The 22003-nt window shown below is 39.1% G+C and overlaps 1 protein-coding gene across 2 annotated transcripts in view; it reads left to right on the top strand.

Annotated features, from left to right (window-relative positions):
- Positions 1-7164, top strand: part of GALC (galactosylceramidase) — a 31886-nt gene extending 24722 nt beyond the window's left edge. For both annotated transcript variants that reach the window (XM_014249987.2, XM_014249988.2), the window contains exons 15-17: positions 980-1143; positions 2748-2824; positions 4549-7164. In XM_014249987.2, the coding sequence (XP_014105462.1) occupies positions 980-1143; positions 2748-2824; positions 4549-4692 (385 nt within the window). In that variant the 3' untranslated portion in view covers positions 4693-7164. The remainder of the gene's footprint in view (positions 1-979; positions 1144-2747; positions 2825-4548) is intronic.
- The last annotated feature ends 14839 nt before the right edge of the window (positions 7165-22003 follow it).

The raw sequence follows: 22003 nt of genomic DNA, 5'->3' as shown, positions 1-22003 counted from the left end.
ATTCAGTTTATTATTCAAGTTTTACTGGCCTGTAACTTTTCATAATGCTAGTCCTCAATTTCAGGCCCTCAAGTTTGTTTGCTTCATCCTCAGTTTAAGACTCAACTTGTCCCTGGCAGATATTTTCAACAATGAGCACCTGCTACTGAAATTCCGAGCCAATCTTGCGTTAGATTTCTCTGTGGGATGGTACTTCAGTTGTCAACGGCACTTTATCATGATTCAGTTTCAGGATTGTTTAGTTGGTTTTAGTTTTAATTTTAAACTTGTGAATGTGAAAGCTTTTTACTCTCTTATCCTAGATTTGTTAGTGTTTTTCTCTGATGGTTTTATTGAACCTAGGTATATGCTGGAAGTATTACTATGTAATTATTTCTGTATTGCTTTGAGTCTCTTTATAATGGTTTAAGGAAAATGTGGGGGGTCTCTTTTTTGATAAATGGGGAGGCAAGAAAGTAAACCTGTTTGTGTAATGGCTATATTCAAGAATATGGAGCTTTACATTAGAATTAAAACTCAGGTCATTCTTACTACTATGTTAGAGGTGAGAAGAAAAGTTGCTGGAATAGTTATTCTCTGATTCAGTTATCAGCTGAACTGCTGTCAAAGAAAGTCTTTTCACATTCTGTAAATAATTATGGATAGTTATTGCTTAAGTAAGTGGCCTTGTGGCTGTATCTGTATTACAAGTGCTTTCAGACATGGGATGTAGATCAATTAATAGAGGGAGAGAATTTTTATGGTTAAGAGCCTTGTAGTGCAACTCTGGGGAGGAGGAAGTTGTGTAAATTTTCTAGGTACAATTTGATGGTTCTGGTATTATTTCACTTTATTCTTCTTTACAGCTCTCACTGCATGCATAATGCAGTGCTTTACTGTTGAGTTGGAGTATAATCTCAGGAAATCAAATAATTTCTGCGTACTGCCTACTCCAAAAAATTGATTCCTTCCTTGTTACAACACTAAACTTCTCTTACAGGGTAAACATGACAGTCACATGTGACATCTACATAGAAAAACCTCGTGATGGAGGCGTTTTTATTGCAGGAAGAGTTGACAATGGTGGGATATATGTGCGACGTACCAAAGGAGTTTTCTTCTGGGTTTTTGCAGATGGCACCTACAGAGTCACTGGTGACCTAGGTAAGCAGCTCTTTGCAAAAGTGGATACTGGCATATGAACATGTCATTTTGATAACTTGGATAAAAATGGGTAACATTCAGATTTTATAGTTCACTTGTCATGACTATGAATTTAACCAGTTGTGTTCTAATGATGGTCACTTTTCATATGTAGAGAAAGCATCTGGAGGCTACTGGCTGGCCCATTTCTCAGGCTCAGCTTTCTGGAGTTTTTGTTTTTCTACTAACAAAGTCTGTTTTACACTAGCAAATATGAGCTATTTTGCTTTTCATAAATACTCTGATACAATATTAATTACAGAAGGATTTGATCTGTCTTCTTAAACTACACATAAAAAAAAATCCTGATTGACATGAAATGGCTTTTCTTAGCAGTTCATCTTACAGCTGGCTTAAGTGATGATCATAAGTGGCCTCCTTTTTTCTCAAATTATGCATCCTCCTCTTAGTGTAGCTCAGTGGAGCGAGCACATGTTCTGCTTGTGATGCTAACGTTCTTGTGTGTTTATCTGTAGAGCACTTCACAGGCACATGGAAGAGTGTATGATAATACTTCATCAATAGCTAAAAGTTCTTTTCAATTTGTTTTGGCATAGTGGCATATTTAGTTGTTTAAATGCATTTCCTGTCATTTCATGAGTATAAATTAAAATTTTCAATAGTTTCTGATGAGTCAACTGTAACTTCCAGATCTACAGTATATCTGATCATATACTTTTTGTTTTGTGTGTGTGTGTGTCTGTGTTCCTTTCCACTGTTGCCATGGAGAGGTAGCATAAAGAGGGTTTTACCAGTGCTCCCTATGGAAACTTTACAGTGTGTAATTCCATAAAAAATTAAGTTTCAGCTGTATGAAAATACATACTTGTGTTTAGGATCAACTCAATTTTTTATTTGTAATAAGACCTAGCAACATTACCTGGTTAGTTTTGCAGGCTGTCAGAAATAAGTTTTCCTGGATGAAATGAGTAAATTTTGATCAACCATCCTGTTATTTCAGGCTGAGGCTCTTGTTACACAATATGATAATTTTTTCTGTACAGTTATTTTCAGTCATCTTCATATTTTTCTAGAAGGGAGCCTGAATGTTAAATTATCTTGCAGCAAAAACTGCCTATTGAATAAATGAGGACTTGTAGCACTTAATTTTTTTCAGGTCTTCATCTTCCCTCCAGGTGTCATTCACACTCCCCTTTTGCTTAGCTTAAATTTTGGGTAGAGCTAAGCAACACGACAGTGTGACAACTCAAACCCTGTGATTCAAAATAGTTTCAAACAATACATAAACAAGAAGATCTATAGAACGAGCAGTGATAGCTACTGTCACACTTTGTGAACCTGTACTTTCCATAGAGTGAATCCTCATCAAAATGCCAAATTGCCAAGAGCATTGAGCATTTCAGTGAGAAAACAGTTCTGGCAAAACAAGAGAATGTACTGATAATGCAGAGTCCAGGTTTACATGTTAAGCCTTCCAAACTGGTAAAATGTCAATCCTGAAAACTTCTGAAAAATAGATACTATTATCCTTTCACTGGCTTGGTATTTATCAGTTTCAGCAAAGGGCTGAAGTTACACTTTGCTAATTTAAACATGTTTTGCAGCTGGAGAGGAAATATTAATGAAAGGACTTGCTGGTGTCCGGGATAATGCATGGCACACACTCACTCTCAACATTCAGGTAAGGACTCAGGCAAAAAGCTAGAAAACCAGTTATGACACTTCCAATCCTAAATGGTTTACACAACACTGTGATATACTATTGATGATGGCTTTGCATTAGTTTAGCCTATCAAAAATATGAACAATATCTGTTATATTAAACCAATGCTAAAATAACCATACCAAGTTCTGCTGCCTGTATTTTAAAAGAGATCTTGAGAATTTGTAGAAGGTACAGAAAATAACTGGAAAGCTGAATTGAAAGCTAGAGGTAGAAGGGTGAGAGTCATTTAATTTGATGGAAAGATGATGGCCTGGCTTCCTGTTCTTAGGACAGTGAGTAAATTACTAAGGTAGCCTGTGTTACAAATCTGTGTCCCACCAGTTCCCTTTGCAGGCTAAGGCCATGTATGGGGAGCTAGTAAAGGACTAGGAAACTCAGGTAAGCCGAGTTCCTTCTCTGCTGTGGTGGAAGAGCACAGGCGTTATGTTACTGTATAGGTGGGCTGCAGTTCATGAGAAGCCTGTCTGCATTTTTTTCCTTCCTTCCCAGTCCACCCTTTTTGACCACAGTGACTTGGGGAGGAAAGTAGCCCCAAACTGTACTTTAAATATCCCTGTGCGATTTGATGGGTGTGACATTGGTGCAAGTACCTAAAAGGCTTTAAGTTCCTCTTCTGAATGCCTTTGTCTAATTTAGCCTTTGCAACTGCAACTGGCTTGAAATGTGGGGAAGCTTGAATCCTAGCTGGGGAGATTTAGTATGGAAGGTAATGCTTTTAAACTTATGCACTGAGTCCCTCATGCTAAAATGCCACTGAGTATTAGAAGCTGGTTTTTGTCTCTTGTACTATCACTTTTGGAGACAAAGGGACACTTGTGCCTAAGGCATTCACCGGAATGGATGTAGTTCAGTTTTGGCTTTGGTACACCTACATTTATGACGGTGCATGCCATCTGTAAAATGGGCCAAGATACTGGGTTACTGAAGATGAACATTAATCACTTAAAACAGTGTTGGGAATTTTAAAATCACAATGCTTCAAACTTCCATCAGTGTTGTTAAAGTATTTTGTACCTAGTATGCCTTTGATGTAATGAGCAAAGTACAGAGCCATCTTTATAATTCTCACACTGAGTCCTTGAAAGACATTCTTGGAATTTACCTGTAGTTGTCTTTCAGATGAAGAAACACAGGTAAACTGAAGTACTTTTTTAGTGGAATGCACAGAAGATAAACTGTAATTTTTCCTGAAACTGCTTTTAATTTCTACATCTTGATGTGGCTTGAGTGATACTTGAAGGTTCTGCTATCTCCCCTTTTTTTTGGCTTAATGACTAAATTACATCTTTCTTTACTTTTGACTTCTGTCTAATTCTGCAGAATCAGTGCCAAGTGTATCATATCACCTTAAGAAAGTTGGGCTGTTTTGAAAGTGTCTGATATAAGGAAGAGGAAAACCAGTTTACCCTTCAGGTTCTACACTGAGTTAGCAAAGCTGTGAGTAGGAGAAGAGGAGCCTTTAATGTATACACTGTAAAGGCATTAGATCTATTTCAAAGAGCTGATAGACACCAGAGGATTCTATGCAATATTTAGATGCATCTTTGCATGAAAAATGTGTGAAATGTAGTTGAAAGTTGACTTGACATCCTTCTGCTTTGTCTTGTCTCCCATGTGAGCAGGCTCAGTGTATACACAGACCCTGGAAAACAAAGCTAACATTTTCTTTTTTGTAACAGGGCAACTCCGCCTCAGGACTGTTAAATGGTTATCCACTCTGGGAGAATGTCACCATTTCTAAACCGCAGAACGGCTGGGCTGCTCTCGGAACTCGCTCGTTTGAGTTGGCACAGTTTGACAACTTCCAGGTTGAAGCTTGCTGAGGTGGCTTTGGCATTTGGAGAACCTGGTTCTCATGTTACTTTGAAAAAGAGCCAAGTCAAACTTGGAGGAGAGCTGACTGCCAAACTGTGATTGATCTCTTGGCAAAGAGTCTGGATTCGGTCCGTGTTATTTGTTAAAGGTTTACTTGAGTAGATATCAACATGATTGTAGCTTTATCCCCTATTGCTGTGGGATTTTTGCCCTTCAGTTTTTAGGGGTAAATTTTAGTTCAAGGTAATGATGAAAACAAATTCTTGGATTTAGATATCTTTTAATAACAACATCTTAACTTACCAGCTCACTTCTAAGATAACTTTAGAAGTTAACAGAAGACAGATGCATCTTAAGCTGCATTTTTTAACACTTCCACTATTATGTCCATTGCTTTCACTGTGAAAGAAAAAATTAAATGCCAGTAAGCCTTATGAGCCAGTGGGCCCCATACTTTTATAGGTCTATCATTCTCAAATTTCATTTGGATAAAGTACCTAGATTTCCTATAGTAAAAAAAAAGATGTTTTGTCTGTTTTTTTTGTGCAGTCTGTGACTAGACATTACAGTACTCCAAGTGCATTTGATTACTTCTTTCAGCTTCCGTTGCCAGCCCTAAAATATATCCTATTTTCAGTGGAATGGAAATGTGCCTTATGACTGATCAGGGAGTGCAGGATGTGGCTTATTTCTAATCTACCTCCTCTTTCCACTGAAAGGGTTGAAATGGATGAAAAGATACCATAACTTACAGTTTGTTGATGATAATATTGTGGGGTTTTTTGCATAATGCAAAGAGTGAAAACATTGCATCATGGATATTTTCATGTCAGGAAACTGGCCTTTTGTTCCTAGAAACTTGGGCAAACATCTCTCTCTTTTGATGGTTTTAGAGCTTTGAATAGAAAATAATTAAAGCCTAACAATGGTATTTAGTTTATTATATTACTGTGGCACAGAGGAGATGTGGCTACTATCACTTCCTATAAAAGAAATTTAAAAAAAAACCCCCAAAAACCAGTCTTGGCCTTTAAGGGTTTGCAACCTGATCATAAGGTGACATGGTGGACACCGAGGGAATGGTTTAGTGTGCCAAGCAGTGGAAATGACACAAGAGTGTCTGTTTTTAAACTTTTCCTAGCCATCATGGAGTGAAGTTCAGAGGATAATTCAGATCCATGGGAATGGAGGGATTCTGTTTAGCTGTTGCTTCATTTTATTTTTTTCCCAAGTTACTGTGTTATAAAAAAAAAATGATTAATTGAGAATATGAAGTACTGAATGGGTTTTTCCTCACCATACATTTGCAGTTCAGTCAGCCCCAGAATTTTTCTTGTTTGTTATTGTTCAGTTTGAATGAAGATGATGTTTATTCCCATAATGAAACGTGCTTCCTGTGTCCATCTACTTTTCGCATTCACATCCTGTTTAATTGAGAAGCAAGTCGTTCCACATACTTGCTGGGGCTCTACTCTAGCTGTATGAGGCCCTTTGTAGCAGGCAGCCTCTGGGGAAAAAGATTTGCAGTGTACTTTGATTCATAGAGATTATTCTTCTGATCCCCTTTATTTTGAAGGCTGAGTCCAGTAATTGTTAACTTCAGTCTTTGAAGCTGTCATCTTATATAAAGTTAATGTTATACAGATCAATCCTGGAAAATTTTTATAAAGTTGATCTTCCGTTTTCATTTTTAGAGACGAGTTCTTAAAATTCCATCTCTAGTAAGTAAAAATGTTGTGTCTTTTAGCTGTTATATTGATACTACCTATTCATACTTGGAAATTTCATACATGACAGTAACCTTGGAAAATGGTTTAAACCACTAAACTTTAAAACTAGCAGAAGGCTTCCAAATGTGAAGTAACTGTTTACTTAAGTGGGTGAAAAGTGAAAGGCAATTTTCCACGTATGGATGCAGATCTATTCATTACTTGCTTGATTTCCTAAGGAATGTCACTGGTCACTCCACATGTGAAGGAATCTAATTTTAGGTCCTCATATTCAAGTAATATGAGTATAATAATCTGAGAATAAATTTATTTTAGCTGTGAGGCTTTTCATTTGGATGCTTCTTGGAGTCTTCCTGGTAGCTTCTGTGGCTGCAAGCAGAGAGATCAGCAATGATGTAGTTATTCCAAAGGAGCTGTCTGTTTTTTTAACCTTCTAATGCACTAGTGTAATGAACTGTACCATTATATTGTGTACTAAACACAATGTATTTTATCACTGGAAATGTTGATTTTTTTTTTCCCTAATCTTAATTTATAGTGTTTGAGGATTAAAGTGTTATGAACAGAGTAAGTGATTTAATGGTGACATAATGTTATTCATCTTTATATGTCTGTAATTCTTCACCCTTCAGTAGACTGTAATATGTTTGGCAATAACAAGCTGTCAGGTTTTTCACTGAGGAGTGGATTTATGTTGTTGATTATAAATGCTAATCATTCCAAATGGACAAATAAAACACTTAAAAATGCTTTATTTGTGTAGAATGCTTCTGTAAAATGGGTCTTGGTTTTCTTCAGCAAGAGAGCTGACAAGTTTTCCATTGTATTTTCTGATAATTGTGCTTGGCATTAACTTAATTGAATTGGAAGAGTATAGCTAACCAGTCCTTATTAAAAATACCTCAAAATCCATATGCATTAGGACTTGTGCTATTGATAAAATTATTTTCTTATACCACTCAATATACATTTTGCTTCTTTCTGGTTTCTTGATTTGGATATTATTTTTTAATTTAGTAAAGGGAATTAAATTGTATTTCAGGACCAGTGATACAAAACTATCACTCAGAAGACTAAGGTCTTATGAGATTTAGCTGAAAGTCAGGTTTGGAAACAGTGTTGTAAGGATGTACTTCTGTTGTTTAAAGACCCCTTTATTTTGAATATCCTTTTGAATCTATCTTCAAACACCCTATTTTTGTTTTTTTTAAGCTAAATTTTAGGGTTTGATTTTACAAGGAGAAATTCCATAGAACTAGTTATGTTTCCCAGTCCATCATGCTGGTAGATATGACTTACCCAGGAATTATTGCCTTCCAGTAAGGCAATACGTGCTACCACCTACACAAGCACTGCATCAAAATCAATTCTGTCCCTTCTCTGCCACCCTACCTTTTGAGGTTAGACATGAGCAGTTGTTGGGATTTTTTTTGCTCCTGCAAAACACTATGACTCCTTTGCTTTAAAATTACAGGAGACTCTTTAGGCTCCTTTTGCAGCTGCCTCTTTGTATCTGTATCAAAAATAAATATCTACTTCCAGATTTGAGTGGTAGTGGTTTGCTTTTGCCTTGTACAATCAGTTTTATTGCATCGTAACAACAGGTTGTTTTCACTTAATAAATTTTCATTGGTTTACCTTGAGTTTCTGTCCAGAGTCCATTTTCTGAAGGGGAGTGGGTATTATGAAATTAACCATCATAATTATAGCTGTCTTTGATGATTTTAGCAGTATGGCCAAAGACAGTGCTTGGAGACTTTATTATCCTCTCTTTGATGTTTTGGTATTTTTGTTTCTTTATTTTTTGTTTGTTTGTGTGGCTTTTGTTTGTTCATTTGTGGTTTTTGGCTTGTGTTTTTTTGTTTGTTTTTGTTTGTTTTTAAACCCTTTGTAAGTACTCCATTCATATAAGTCTAGCACATGCTGGGAGTGGCAGACAGGCAGGTTGTAAAAATCCTCTAGTTTTGAAGATTTCCTAGGCTGGTAGTGGAATCACCAGGTAGCTTTTTTAGAATTCTGAGAGTAATGTGCATTGAAAAGTCAGCATGAGCAAATTCCTCTTGCTGTGCTCCTTCCATTTATGCCCAAGTGTTGCTGAAACAATAAGGGTTGTGTTTCTAGAACTTGTGTTCTAAAAAAAGCCCAAAACTCCCACTAGTAATTGAGCAGAGGAAAATGTATGCTGCAGCAGTGTTGCCAAGCTTTTTCTGTGTGCCAAGATACTTCTCTGCGGTTTTCATAATGGCTAAGAAAACAACTGCGAAACTCTGTTTTTCCCCTCAAGGAATCATATTTGGATAAGGTTAGAAACAGAGACACAACCCAACACCAGTTTTGTCAGGGGCTCCTGGTACCTTTGCAATGAGTGCATTAAACATGACTCTTTTATGTACCCCAGGTTAAACCTGGACATGTCTCTGGAAAGCAGAGATGAAAGTATGCTAAAAGTATTTGTTGGAGTGTTGACTTTTTAATTTTTTTTAATGCTTTTTCTGTTGGTATCAAGTGTACCTGTCTGAGTTTCACTTGACTTAGTGCAGGAAAACAGTAATTTTTGGTTTTGCTGTGCTCACAGATGCATTTCAAAGACAATGCTGTAGTAGAGGGGGGACTCAGTACAGAATTAACTTGAAGGTATGTAGGAGGAAACTGAACCTAGTGTGCAATATTATTCTAATTTTATGCAGCCATGGTCTGGGAATCCTTCATGGTCTAAAACAGAGAAGGTAACACCAAAATGACTATTAAAAAAATCAAAAAAAACATCACCAACAAAAAAACCCCAAACTGCACACATGCTCCCAAATAGTATAGGGAAAAGTAAAGAACAATCTGGATTTAACTTGGCATCCTTTGTTCAGTTTCTGCTGGAAAATACAGCTGTCTTCCTTACTCTTTTCCATGGATAATGATTCAGTTAAAAAGTTAAAATGCCTATAGAGAATACAAGACTTCATTGTTGCTAAAAAGCAAATGTTTATCTAATTATAGGCACTGCTGTTTCCCAAAAACAGTAGAATCAGAAAAGGTTAGAAAACATGAGAATAGGTTATGCAGCTGAAAGGCATGTCTGTGATGTGTGAATCATTCCTGCTCCAGCTTGCAAAAGATTCCTTCCCTGTGAGCATAGCAGCAGAGCTCTATGGGAAGGGCAAATATTTCTCTGTTACTGCCACCTCCCTTCCAAGTTTTTGGGAAGTTTTGTGTACATTGGCCAATCTGAGATCACACAGGAGTGTCTGTAGCCTCTTAGCTTGATTATATAGTGTTAACAGAGTCATTTGAAGGAGCAGCTGGCAAGGGCTAGCAGCAAATCCTGTTAAGGATGTCCATATTCCCTTCTGATGTGATTGCTCTTGTAGTGGGAGCAATAAATGGGAGTGTTCACTGGCAGGAGATCTGGCAGGTTTTGTGCTGAACGGAGGTGCACACAAATGGCTCGGTGCAGAGATCTGTAAAGCTTCACTGGGATGCACAACATCTCTGGCATAAGCTGTCTATTTCCTGTTCAGTCTAAGATTGCTGTTTAATGGTACAACTGATTTTTTTTCTTGCTTTTCTTATGAGCTCAGCTGATACTTTGTCCTGAATAAATTGTTTTGCCAGCATTATACGAAACGTGCTCCGTGCAGGAGGAGGGCAAGCCTGTACCAGAAGGAGGAGGCTGAGAATACTCTGTTGATCATTCAGCCCTTCTTGCTAGATAGACTGTACATTTTTAGGGCCTGCCTTAGTAGAGTGCTGAGACAAAAGGCTGAGAGAGCTTCCACTTCTCTTTTGTAAGTGGCTGTTCTATGGATTTTGAAACAAACAGCGTCATTGCTTTTGTTTGTGATCTGTGTAAGGGATGCAGGGAGATCATTCAGCCTTTCTTCCCAATTCAAGAAAAAAGCGAGATTGATACTGCAGAATGTATCTTGTATGTATTCACTTGTAGGATGGATTGAGTCCTTCATGAAACAGCTGTGACTCTACCTTGAGAGATGAAGTACTTTTGTTAGATGAATGCTTTCATACAGATATGTTAACGGTGAGCACCCACTCCCCAGGCCAGAGGGAGTTTCTCTTATGGTGTTACTTCACATGGGAGACTAATTTCAAATACCATAGTATGATAAAATTATTTTTTCTAAATATTAGTTCTAGTAGACCTCCACAACAAAAATTCCAGCCTCCCCATATGTAAATACATACAGTACATACCTTGGTTTCATTCTCCTTTCCTGTTTGCACTTTTAAAATTGTTAATACTTAGAGATAGCTGTTGCCCTTCTCAAGCAAATACTTAGCCACATGAAAATGCAACAATCTTCATCTTTTGAACAATTGAATCTCTTTACCTCTGTATTGCAGCTAAGTATATTTTGTTGTGCTGAATCTGATTATTATCACTTCACTTGATGTTTATAATAAATAAATAAATAAAATTAATCTATGCCAAGACCTGATGCAAGGAAGCATCAGAAGGGCCATGTAGGCATCTAAAATTTCCTGTAGTGTTTTAGCTCCCAGGACACAAGTCACCTTACCTGTATTTGTCATTTCTCCCACACACTCTCCAGCGCCATATAAGGTGGCTACCTGGGTAACATTCTCAATGGTTGAAGGTGGTTTTTTTTCTTGTGTGTAACATAGATGGGTTTTTGATCACTTTTATTATATAATCAGGCACTGGAATATAATAGTCTGGAGGAGATTCTTTCTTTTCCTTTGACCCATGTTTCTTTGGTATTTATTTATTTATTTATTTATTCATTGTTTTTTCTTCAAGAAGCCTGATGCAGAGAGGGTGCTTGGTTGGTTTTATTACATCAAACCTGATTACAGTAATTCTGTGTTTAGCAATCTCCCTGATGAGCATATATTGCATCCTCAGATGCCTTTGAAGACTTCTGCTGGGGTTAGTTATCTGTGCTAAATCATTTCAGAAAGCAGTTTCTCTGAAAAAGTAGCTATTTTCTGCTACAGTAATATTCTGATTCTAAGTGTGGTGGTGTTTTCTGCCCTTTGATCTTTTTGCCTTGCATTTTGTAACTGAAATATCTTTTCCTTCCAATTTCTACCACTTCAAGAGATGGTGGGCCACATTGTGCTTTAATCTGCAAGGACCTTGGCACCATGCAAATATTACCTGGTCCTCTACTGCAAATGAGAGAAATGTGTGTTGCATGTTGCATTTTTCTGATGCTCTAGAGACTCTCTAGGTTTTCTCTGTTGGCACAGTGCTCTGAAATCAGAATATAATGAATTTGCATATGAACCTGTACTGAGTTTTCAAAATGTACTCTTCTGGTTTTAAGTGATTATGGAGCACTGTGTATAGTCCTTTTTAAAAATTCACCATATTAAAATTCACTATAGTTTAAAATTAAATAATTAATAATTAAATTTAATATAGTTGCCAGAGCTTTAAATGAGTGGTGGATGGAGGTTTGGAGTACATTCTAATGTTGTTCCTTGGTTCACTTCACATGCCTCAGTTTCCTCATGAGGAAACACACAGGGATACCGTGGCACTGAGCACCCTTGCTTAGTGGACCTGAAACAGAGCTGCTGCTGTAAATTCCTTCCTATGAAGACTTAATGCCTTAGTGGGGATAACGTTGATTGAAAGCTCGGTGTCACCTTCTGTTGAAATTGTGAGGAAATGACTGCCCTGAGAACAAGCCACTGTGGGTGTGCCTCAGCTCTGCGTTACAGGTGGTGGGGAAGGGATGACTTTATTTTCATTTGAATCTGCCACTGAACATACTGCCTTTTTTACTCTTTGTGTCTGCATAGAACAGGCATAATGTTCTACCTCTAATGATAGTCACAGTATGTGCGGGGATCTCTTCACAGAGTTTTGGGAAGGACTCCATTGATTCAGTGCACATTGGAATCCTGTGGGTTCACAGTCTGGCAGTCTCACAGCAGAGAAAAAACAGGCAAGAGTGGTGGAGTCAGTGAGCTGAAACGTAACATTACTAACAGCTGCCCACTACCTGCAAGGAGATCTTCTGGAAAAGGTAAGGGAACATGCTGTACTTCACAGAGCTGCCTTCTTGAGGAGCCAGTAGAATGGAGATGAGTAGGGTTGGAAATAGCTTTGTTTGATACAGAAACACATAGTGGAATGATGTAAAGCTTACATAGTGTCTTCTCAGGGTTGGATCAGTCCCTGTGTATTTAACATGACTTGAAAAGATAGGAGGAGTGTTATTGCATCTGTACAAGCCCGAGTCCATAATATGCTCTCATGTCCAGGCTCTCTCCATTTTTTTAGTGAGAAAAAATGATGTAAATTGTACCCAGCAAAAGAGCAGAATGGTAGGAGAGAAAAGCAATGCCAAGTCCACATTTCTATCTGCAGTCACCTTTCCTCAGTGTTGTTTTCCTGAAGCTAATGAGAACTGCTCACATTATTGTGTGACTATAGCCACTTCTCCTCTGGAGACCCAAGTCCCTGTGAAAAGTCTTTCAGTCCTAACCAAAACCAGATAAACAGCATTGCTATTCCGGTTCACTGAGTGTGACTGACACGGTATTTGAAATCACCACTCAGCCCAGACAGTCAGGAGGGGTTGCTTATACTTCAGGCTGCAAAAAAACCCCCACCTCATTACAGAAAGTCTGAACTGTTCTCAGAAAAAAAAAAAAAAAAAGCAAACAAAAAAACTAAAAAAATCTATAATGGTATCACAAAGATTGGTTTCCGAATGAAAAATTGAGGTTTGACATGAACCTTAGGACTTTTTATCTTTTGTGACAAGTTCGTAAAGCAAAAGAGGCCTTTGCAGTCTGTGCTGGAGGCACTAGATGGCAGCGGAGGCACGGCTAAGAAGAGCTGTCTTGCTGGCTTTGGGGCCAGCTTCTCTGAGCCATGAAAAACAAGGAATGAAGGCAGCTTTACTTGAGAAGAAAGATAAGGTTGAGACTACGGGCTGCCGTCTGTGCACAAAACTCAAGGCTTCCCTTACAAGGAATGCTAATTCCTCCTTTAATAATTTTGCATCTCCTTCAGGCAAATTAACCTATAAAAACCCAAATGCTTTGTAAAGCATCTATTACCTACAGTGGATTGTCTGGATCAAAACCCGTACATGAAGAAAAAGCCAATTTCCAATTGCTGCCAGTGGTGCAGGTTTTGTGTGAGTTTTGGTAATTTTTAACTCGTGTTCAAGCTAAGAAAGGATCTGCAGTGATTATTTTTAGAGTACAATGAGTTTGCTCTTCACTGCTACAGCCTATATCCTAAAATCTTCCACATGCCACAGCCCCACTATCAGAAGGTCTCCCTGCGAGCTGTGTGCAGCTGCATCTGCTCTGAGACCGTCTGGGAGAGCTGTGCTCGTGCACAGGTGGGATCACAGGGTGAAACCCCAGACTCGAGTGAAGCAGAATGCTGTGCAGGAGCTTTTTACAGTCTACAGCTGCAAGATGGTTATTTCCCAGCAGTTTGAGGTTTTCTGAGGTATGGGGCTCATGTTTTCTGCTGAAGTTTTAAAATTTGAAATTGATAGCTTGGGCAGCTGCAAGGGATGGAGACACTGTGAGAAAGAAGCAACATATTTGTACTGAGAGGAATTGTCATCCAGCTTAGACTTAAGCAAGGCAGTTCTTTACTCAGTGGGGTCTGGAGACAAGGAATAGCAGTACCCCTGTAAACATTTGGAGGTGGGACACAAAAATCACATCTGAAATTGGAACTGACTTTGGGGCAATGGAGAAACTTATGAAAAGAAAAAAGTCAACAGTGTGAAAGCAGGGGAGGATGGGTTTGTCCATTATCAAGTGTCTCAGAGCATCATAATCTGAAATATGGGAGAGGTAAATGAGCAGTGATTACAGGGAAAGCAATTCACTCCCTCATGCCAGGTTTTCAAAAGCTTTATGTGCTGTAGGTTAATAGCCAGCTATTTGCTTTCACTCTGGATTAAGCCCCAGGCTTCCTGAGGTGATGTCCTTCCCTGTCCCTCACAGACCACCACGGTCAGGCAGCTCAGCTCTGCACATCAGTGTGGGCCAGCTCAGCTCAGCCTCTCCAGCAGCACCTTACTCAAGGAAATCCTTAGTTATGGGTTCCCTGATTTTCTTTCTGTACCTTTTGCATTATCCTAAGAAGAGACTACCTGGATGTATGCAGGGACTAGGATGCAGAAGGTCTTTATGTAAACTAAAACAAAGATACAAGATCCTGACATGCCTGACATCAAAAAGTACTGCTATGCCTTTTCTTCAGTAAAACGAAATGAGAAGTGTTTCTGATTTTGACAGAGATTATTACAATACCTAGAGGATGTGTGAAACTGAAGTGGGGATTTTCTGTAGCCCTGCTTTTATCTAAGGCATCCATGAGGTTTGATTCTCTTAAAGGGTGGATATATCATTTGTGGGGTGGGGAGAATGCACAAGGCAAGGAACTTGGTGCTTATTTCCCTTATGTGGCTAATAAGACCAGTATTTCATGTGAGTTTCTGTGGGAGAAGAAGATTGTTTTCTGTGGGAGTGTCATGGCCCTCTGTCTAATGAGAGGTAATGCTTTTTTAAAAACTGAAATTTTGATTATTGGTTTATAATCTTAACACTGTCTGTGTATTTTTTGGTCTGCTTTCTTAATGAAATTCCTCTCAGTGCTGGTTATTTTACAGGCCTTTAGGTGCTCTGTGCTTCTGGATCATGGCTCTTTTCCTTGTTTGCTCTGACAGAAAGTGATCCTCAGGAACATCTCAGGTTTTCATTTTGCTTTTCCTTGCTATAACTTTAGTCTCCTGTGCAAAAGTGAGAAAGAAATGTGGTTACTGAACTTTGACAGGTTTTTCCTTTCACCCACAGCTCTTTGAAGGCAAATTGCTTACCAAAAACGTGCTTGGATAAGTGAAAGATATGCAAGAAACCGAAAGAGAGATCCCAAGATATCATGTGGCCTGTTGAGGACAGTGGTTATTTGCATCTATCTTTGGAGCAGGTGAGTAATAGGGCCCTGTCTCAGCCAGCAGAATAACACCAAGATGACTGTGCTTTGTATAACCAGTGCAGGCATGCAGCTTGGCAGCCTGTTAGCAATGTTTTGAGTAATTTTGAAAAGCTCCTTCTGCATTATTTAGTGAGTGAATTTTTTAAGACAGAGCCTTTAGCTCCTGAGAGAGAAGGAAGAGCCCGGGCGAGATGCTGCTGTAAATCTGTTCCTGCTAGTTTCTGGTGCTGCTCCTGTTGCTGGATTCCCCAGCAGTGATGCAAACCCAGCTGTTTGGGCGCGGTGCTGCGGTGCCGGTGGGCGCTGGGGCTGCCCTGTGCTGTAAGGCAGAGCACAGAGCGGTGGAGTTGAGGAGGAGGAGGAGTTCTAGTGAGAGGACAGGCGCCAGTGCCTCAGAGGGCTGTACACCACGCTCAGCAGAGCACAGGCTTCGCAGGGCTGTATGTGGGAAACACCACAAGAGCAGAGCTTGTGTCAGCCCCTGGGCCAAGGGAGTGCGGTGGGGTTCCTGGGAATAGCTGGCTGAGGAACAGCCCTCTGCTAGCTGTGGGGTGTTTTGAGTGAGGGAATGGAGCTAACTCCCAGGGGGAGTGAAGGCAGGGGTGACCTTCAGCAGGAGCTGAGGGTAGTGAGCCCTTCTGCAGGGCTTGTTCCATGATTTCTGGTTAGGCTGCATTTGTGCAATCTGTCCTTACAATTCACTTCGGGAAGAATTCAGACTGAGAAGCCATACTAGTTCACAAAAAATGTGCAAAAATAAGATAAAAAGTCTGATAATTTTCCCAGATTTTCTTATGTTTGAGGTGCGTAAGAACTTAAAAATAGAAATTTTTCATTGTGATTCTTTGTTGAATCCATGGGGTGCGATGTCTGGCACATCTTCCTGTCTTAGGTTCAACCAAAAGCACCAAAATAAGTGACTTCAGGCATGATTTCCCATCAGTATTTCATGGTAGACATGGGCAGCCCTTTGTAATGCTGATTTTAGAAGTACATGTTACCATTCCAGAGCAGAGCAGGATTTTTCAGACAGAGGAAAGAAGAACTCACACCAGAGCAACACCCAGCCTGGCAGTTGAGTTGGTGGGTCTGGATCTGGACCCTTGTTCTCTGTGCTTTACTCCTGGAAATTAAACTGACAGTCTGTTTTTCCATAATGTTGAGGCTGATTGCTATTTTGGGAGGGGATACATGAAGCTTGACTCAGGACTCGGCCTCATCTTATGCTAGTTTACAATTGTTGTCAGATGAGTTACGATATTTGAAATGAGCTGCTGTAAAAACATATGTATGTTCTTAACTGGCAACAAATTTTAGTATTTTAATGATGCTTAAGACAGCTCCAGCACAGAGAAGACACCCTATTAAAAACAGTAAATCAAGGTCTGCAAGCACGATAGCTGAATTAGAGTTTGAGCTATTCTAACGTCTTTGCATTCTGCTTTGTTGCTGATGTGTACACACACAGACATATAAACTATTTGCAGTTATAGTTTTGCAATTCAGTGTGTTGCTTACAGCAACAATACATTTTAAGCAAACAACACAATATTGGATCAGCTATCACCAATAAAGCTAGTTTTGCTTCATAAAATCCTCCTCAGTACATTCCTTCTTTTCCAAACTGAGTACCTTGTAAGCCACAATTGGAAGAAGCATCTTTTAGAAAGACTAAATACCTGGATAATGGAAAAATATGTTTCCCATTTACCACTGTCTGATATGGATGAGGGGAGGAAGGTCGAGTAGTATGGGGTAAAAACTCCTTTTCTTGGTTCAGCACTGAATGACTGTGGCAGTATCCATATCTTAATAGACTGGACAAAGGAGAAATCTCAGGTACTCTGACGTGAGAAGGCATCTTGAGCTGTGCTCAAGCTTAAATTCTTCTTTTATGGAATATGAATATTAAACATCAACCCTAGCTTACTCTGACAGATGAGGTTTAATTTATGGGCTCTCTGCTCTCTGTGTCAGAGATCTAAACCCATGTTATCTCAGGCTTCAGAACAAGCTCAGTAGCTACTTCTCCATTTTCAGCTTCTCATACTCTCTCTGCATCTCAAACTACATGTAAACAATGTCCTTCCATCTTTTGCCTTTCAACTATAAAAGGCAACACTGCTTAAAATTCTGGTCTTTCATATTCCATGAGCCCCTGGGAAGTCAATAAATGTCAAAGAAATGTTGAGTTATTTATGTATTTATTAGGTCTATGCTACATTTCTGAGAAGGCCTTGTGGCATTTGGTCATCACATTCTTAGAAGACATGTCACAGGGTAACAGTACTGTACATATATCAAAAAAAATTAGATTTTTCCCACACTACAGTGAATCTGTGTTGTTCTTGAGACATTACTGGTTGGAAAAGCACTTCCTTCTTCATTATATTTGTTGCCAAATGACTTGCATAGTTCTCCTTTATTTTATTTTTTTTTTTTGTGTGTGCTTTTTTAAGGATTCATAAGCAAATTTTAGTGCAAGAAGGAACCAGGCTGATTTCAGAATTTGTGCATTTCACACAATCATTTTTCTCTAAATCAGCTTCAAGTCATGAGTGCTCTCTCATAGCAAAGGCTAAAAAGAAGAATCTCATCAGGATGATGCTTAAACCTTTTGGTAGGATTCAGGTAAAGATTTATGGGTCTAGCATTGGTGATAGCATCTTTCTGGCTGCACGGCTGGTACTCTGTGATGAATTGCAATCCTCCACTTATACAGTTTGGCCAGGCATACTCTGGCACTCAGCTTTGGCTAGTTACAGATATGGTCAGCACTGCCTGCCCCACTGAGTTTGAATCAAATGGTGCAGACAGCAGCTTTCTCTTGAATCTGGATGTCCCACCCATGGATGTGGTAAGCACTCTGTTGTCATACCCCACTGTAGGCCCTCTGAAAAATCATGCAGCATCAACAGCCTTGGAAACAGAAGTTATTTGTAGAGACTAGAGACTCCAACCATAGTGGCAGAGCGTCCTAGGGGTTCCCCTCTCCCCCTCCCACTGCACCCCATCCCATAATTTCTGTGTCCCTTGTTTTGACTGTGGGATGTATTTTAGAATTCACCTGAATTTGGCTTATGGCTCATCTTTTGATTTGGATGGCAATAGCAAATTAACTCTGTGTCCATTAGTGATGTTACTAATGAAAAGTCAGAACCTGTAGCTCCTGTGGTCTGCACTAAGCTTTCAGAGCAGTGTTACAAGGCAAGGGACTACACAGAAACAGAAATGTGTGGTTTGTGTAAAATAAAAAGCCGCTCTCCAAAGCTTGGCAGTGAGCAGAAAGATGTGAGTCACACATAGCATGCTTGTGCTGGACTTGAAGAGATTGACTAAGGACACTGTTGACTAATTATTTTTCTTTAATGAAAAGCTAATATGTGCTTGTTATTATCCCAGCAGGAAAGACTGCTTTCTAAGTCTTTTCTATATTCAGTAAACACCCAATATGTGGCTTATCATCCATAAAGGGACAAAATGTTATGCCTTATGCCTGGATTCAAACCAGTAGTTCATGGGTGTTCGAATACTTCAAATACGTTTTGCTCAGACTACTGAGCCATGTCTTCTGAAATCCATCATCTGCTGTGGTGTGATAGTTAAAGCTGGTAAATGGGTAATGCTTATTTAATGAATTTTAATAACTTGTTTTTATGAGTAATCTGTCAGGAGGCCCCATTCCCTTTATGCATTTGTCCATCGATCTGTTTACGTGAACAGCTTTCGCTCTGTTATTTACAAATTACTCTCAGATTGTGTTGTTCTCCATTTAGAAAGTGCTGACAGTTGAGTGGACAAGATGATGTTTTTGATCAGATAATCAATGTCCGGATCATTTATGGCTGTAAATCAGAGGCCTTCCAAAATGGTCCCATGGATATTACTGGCCAGTGGCATGTGTGGTGACATGTTTTTTCTCCCAAATCACCCATATACACAAATACATAGTTTATGATTATTTTAAAATAAAAGGAAAATCTGACGCTGTGCTAAAAGCAGAACAATTATCAGCTAATGGTTTATGGTAGTTTGGTATTGTTTTTAAGCTTTCTAGATGTGTGTTGGTTACTTCGTAGGCCAGTCAGGGACACAAGAACACATGCCCAGGTGATTCTGCAATAAGACATAGTGTAAGTTACACCTGGGACAGCAAGGAAGAGAAATGTAAAAAGGAATAATGGTTACCTCCAAGATATTAAATACAGGCAGATCCACATCTTGATGGCATACTCACTTAGATGGAAACACATTCACCTGAGTGTGCATAAAATATTATTACTTTTTTAATGTGTCAATTTAGCAGTAAGCCCAAGAAATCCAAGGTCAATTATTTGTATTTTTAATTACCGTAGATAATAAATAATATGGCTGCCAATGTCATTGGGGTACCATTTAACTGAGTATGAAGGTAGAGTGCTATAGGACCTTCAAGGAGGTGATAATTTCTGGTGACACAAGACTGCAGTCAGCTGGGAAAGGAGTTTATTACTGACAGAATTTTTACTATGCTGGCTGTAAGTTTATTAAGCAGTATACTGCATAATTTCTGTCAGCATATTGTGTCATTTTCTGAGCTATATAATAATATTGCTTTGAACTTCTAAGTGCCTTCCATTTCTGTAGCTTCCTAAAAAGTTATGCCCATCTTAATTGCCATGGCACCTCAGAGAGGCAAAGAAATATTTTCTTCCTCCTGGGAGATCAATACTTTTAGCAGTGAAAGTGAAGAGAAATGGCAGGCTCAAAATCCAGCTGAAGGTTTGTCAGGACTGGGCTTGCAGAGCAAGCAGCATCTTGTGTCTTAGCTGTTGGACTGACAGGTCTCAAAGCAGCTGGTCTTGGCCACAGACTTTCTACACAACACTTAAGTAAATTCCTTTTGCTTCACTTTACAGATGTGGCTGTATTTCCTGCTCCTGGTCTTGGCTTTTGTAGGAATGGGTTCTTTGGGGCAGTATGCTTTCTGGAGTGTGCTTTGCTCAGTGAAATGGCTGGGTTCTTTGAACATTAATCCCCGGAAACACCTCCCCTTGCCCAGAATAACAATGTATATTTACAAGAGTGCCATTTTCATTTCATCAAACTGATGCCTTGCACTTTTGTCTCCTTTAGCTTGTCTATTCTGCCTATTTATCTATTTTTATTCTAAATGGGACTATTGCAAAGCCTGTAGGATTTTTTTTTTTTTAACTTTTGATAGCTCTTGTGAAAGCAGTAAATGTGTTTTATATAGACACAGAAGAAAGGGGAAAAAGTCACTGGGACTTGGTGTTTACCCATCAAAACAAGGAATGGAAGTAAATCCCAGGGATAGTTATTCCATTCAATAGTCCTGCTTTTTACAGAGGAGAGAATTCAGCAGCTTTGCAAAGGAGGCTAATCAAAGTGGAAAAAATGAGGGAAGGAGATTAAACTTGAGGATAAAACACCTATATTGATGAGAAATAGGTTAAGTAATGCTCTGGTTTTCAATTATGTTAGAGCAGTAGGTACTGAAGCCTGCTCGTTATTTAAGGCTATAAAATGCCACATTTATTGTGTCATTTTTCTTTCAAATATTTTCCTGTTGGGCTTGTAGCTCTCACTACCTGAAATTCCCACTGGCTGTCCCAGAGAAAGCTTCTCTTCCCAGCTTTATACTCAGAAATGTCAAATCCACACCTGCTAGCTCTCCCTCTATTAAAACAGTGCTCAGTGCTAACCTTTTTCACATACTCCTTGTGAAGAGAAACATCATGTCCTACTCACCCTCCTGCTGACCATCAAATCTGAGCTGACTCTGTGGGTTCATTGCTAGACAGCCCTCTGGGTCAGTCTGTCCTGGTGTCTTACTCCTCACTGAACTCTCCAGTTCCCTGAAGCTATTATTGACTCAGTTTTTCTCCACACAATGAGCATGTGACAGATCAGTTTTGTTTTAGGGCCTGAGCTATTGCTTTATTAATCAAACACAAAGTATTTGTCTTATATTTATTACTTGTCTAAGTCAATCACCATCAGCCTTCCATCACATTCTTACCCCAAAATATGCCCAAAATGTCACATTTTTGCTTTGCTAGTCACAAGGTATCGGAACTTCTTGTCCTGGTACTTGGGGGCCTCAGACAAAAGTAAATCTCCTTACTGGCTTACTGGCGTCTGCCTCTCTCCCTTTTACAGGTGTGCATCCTTTCTTTGATGTCAAAATATTGTCTTGGGGGGTTCATACTTAATTCAGCTATTGAGATGTAAGGATTTAACTGTTGCTTTTTGCAAGTGATCTGTTGGACTTTCTTCTAAGAGTTTCCATGCAAATGACAATGTGTTTCCACAACAATCTGCATGGCATGCTAACTGCTGTACAGGATATGTGTACTGTGTCTTCAGTATATTCCCAGCTCTATTAAGAACTGGTAATCAGTTTCACAGTAAAGATTCATGTTCTTTCTGTTGATATTTTCACTTGTGGGCTATAGACTAGCAGAATATTATCCTTTAGCCTGTAACTGGTGACTTCTGTTTGCTGAATAATAACTGACTGAATTCAGACAACCAGATGAAGTAAAAAGTAAAGAGTTGTGAGCCTTGCATTGCCTCCTTTGTGTGTTACTTGATGGTTTTCCTGGTCTGATAATTATCTAATGCAGTAAT

This window comes from Pseudopodoces humilis, chromosome 7 (assembly GCF_049639895.1).
Source record: "Pseudopodoces humilis isolate 2021_Gansu_Grassland_sample_001 chromosome 7, ASM4963989v1, whole genome shotgun sequence".
Classification (NCBI taxonomy): Eukaryota; Metazoa; Chordata; class Aves; order Passeriformes; family Paridae; genus Pseudopodoces; species Pseudopodoces humilis.
The sequence above is the reverse complement of the archived record's forward strand: the minus strand, read 5'-3'. Positions and strand labels throughout refer to the sequence as shown.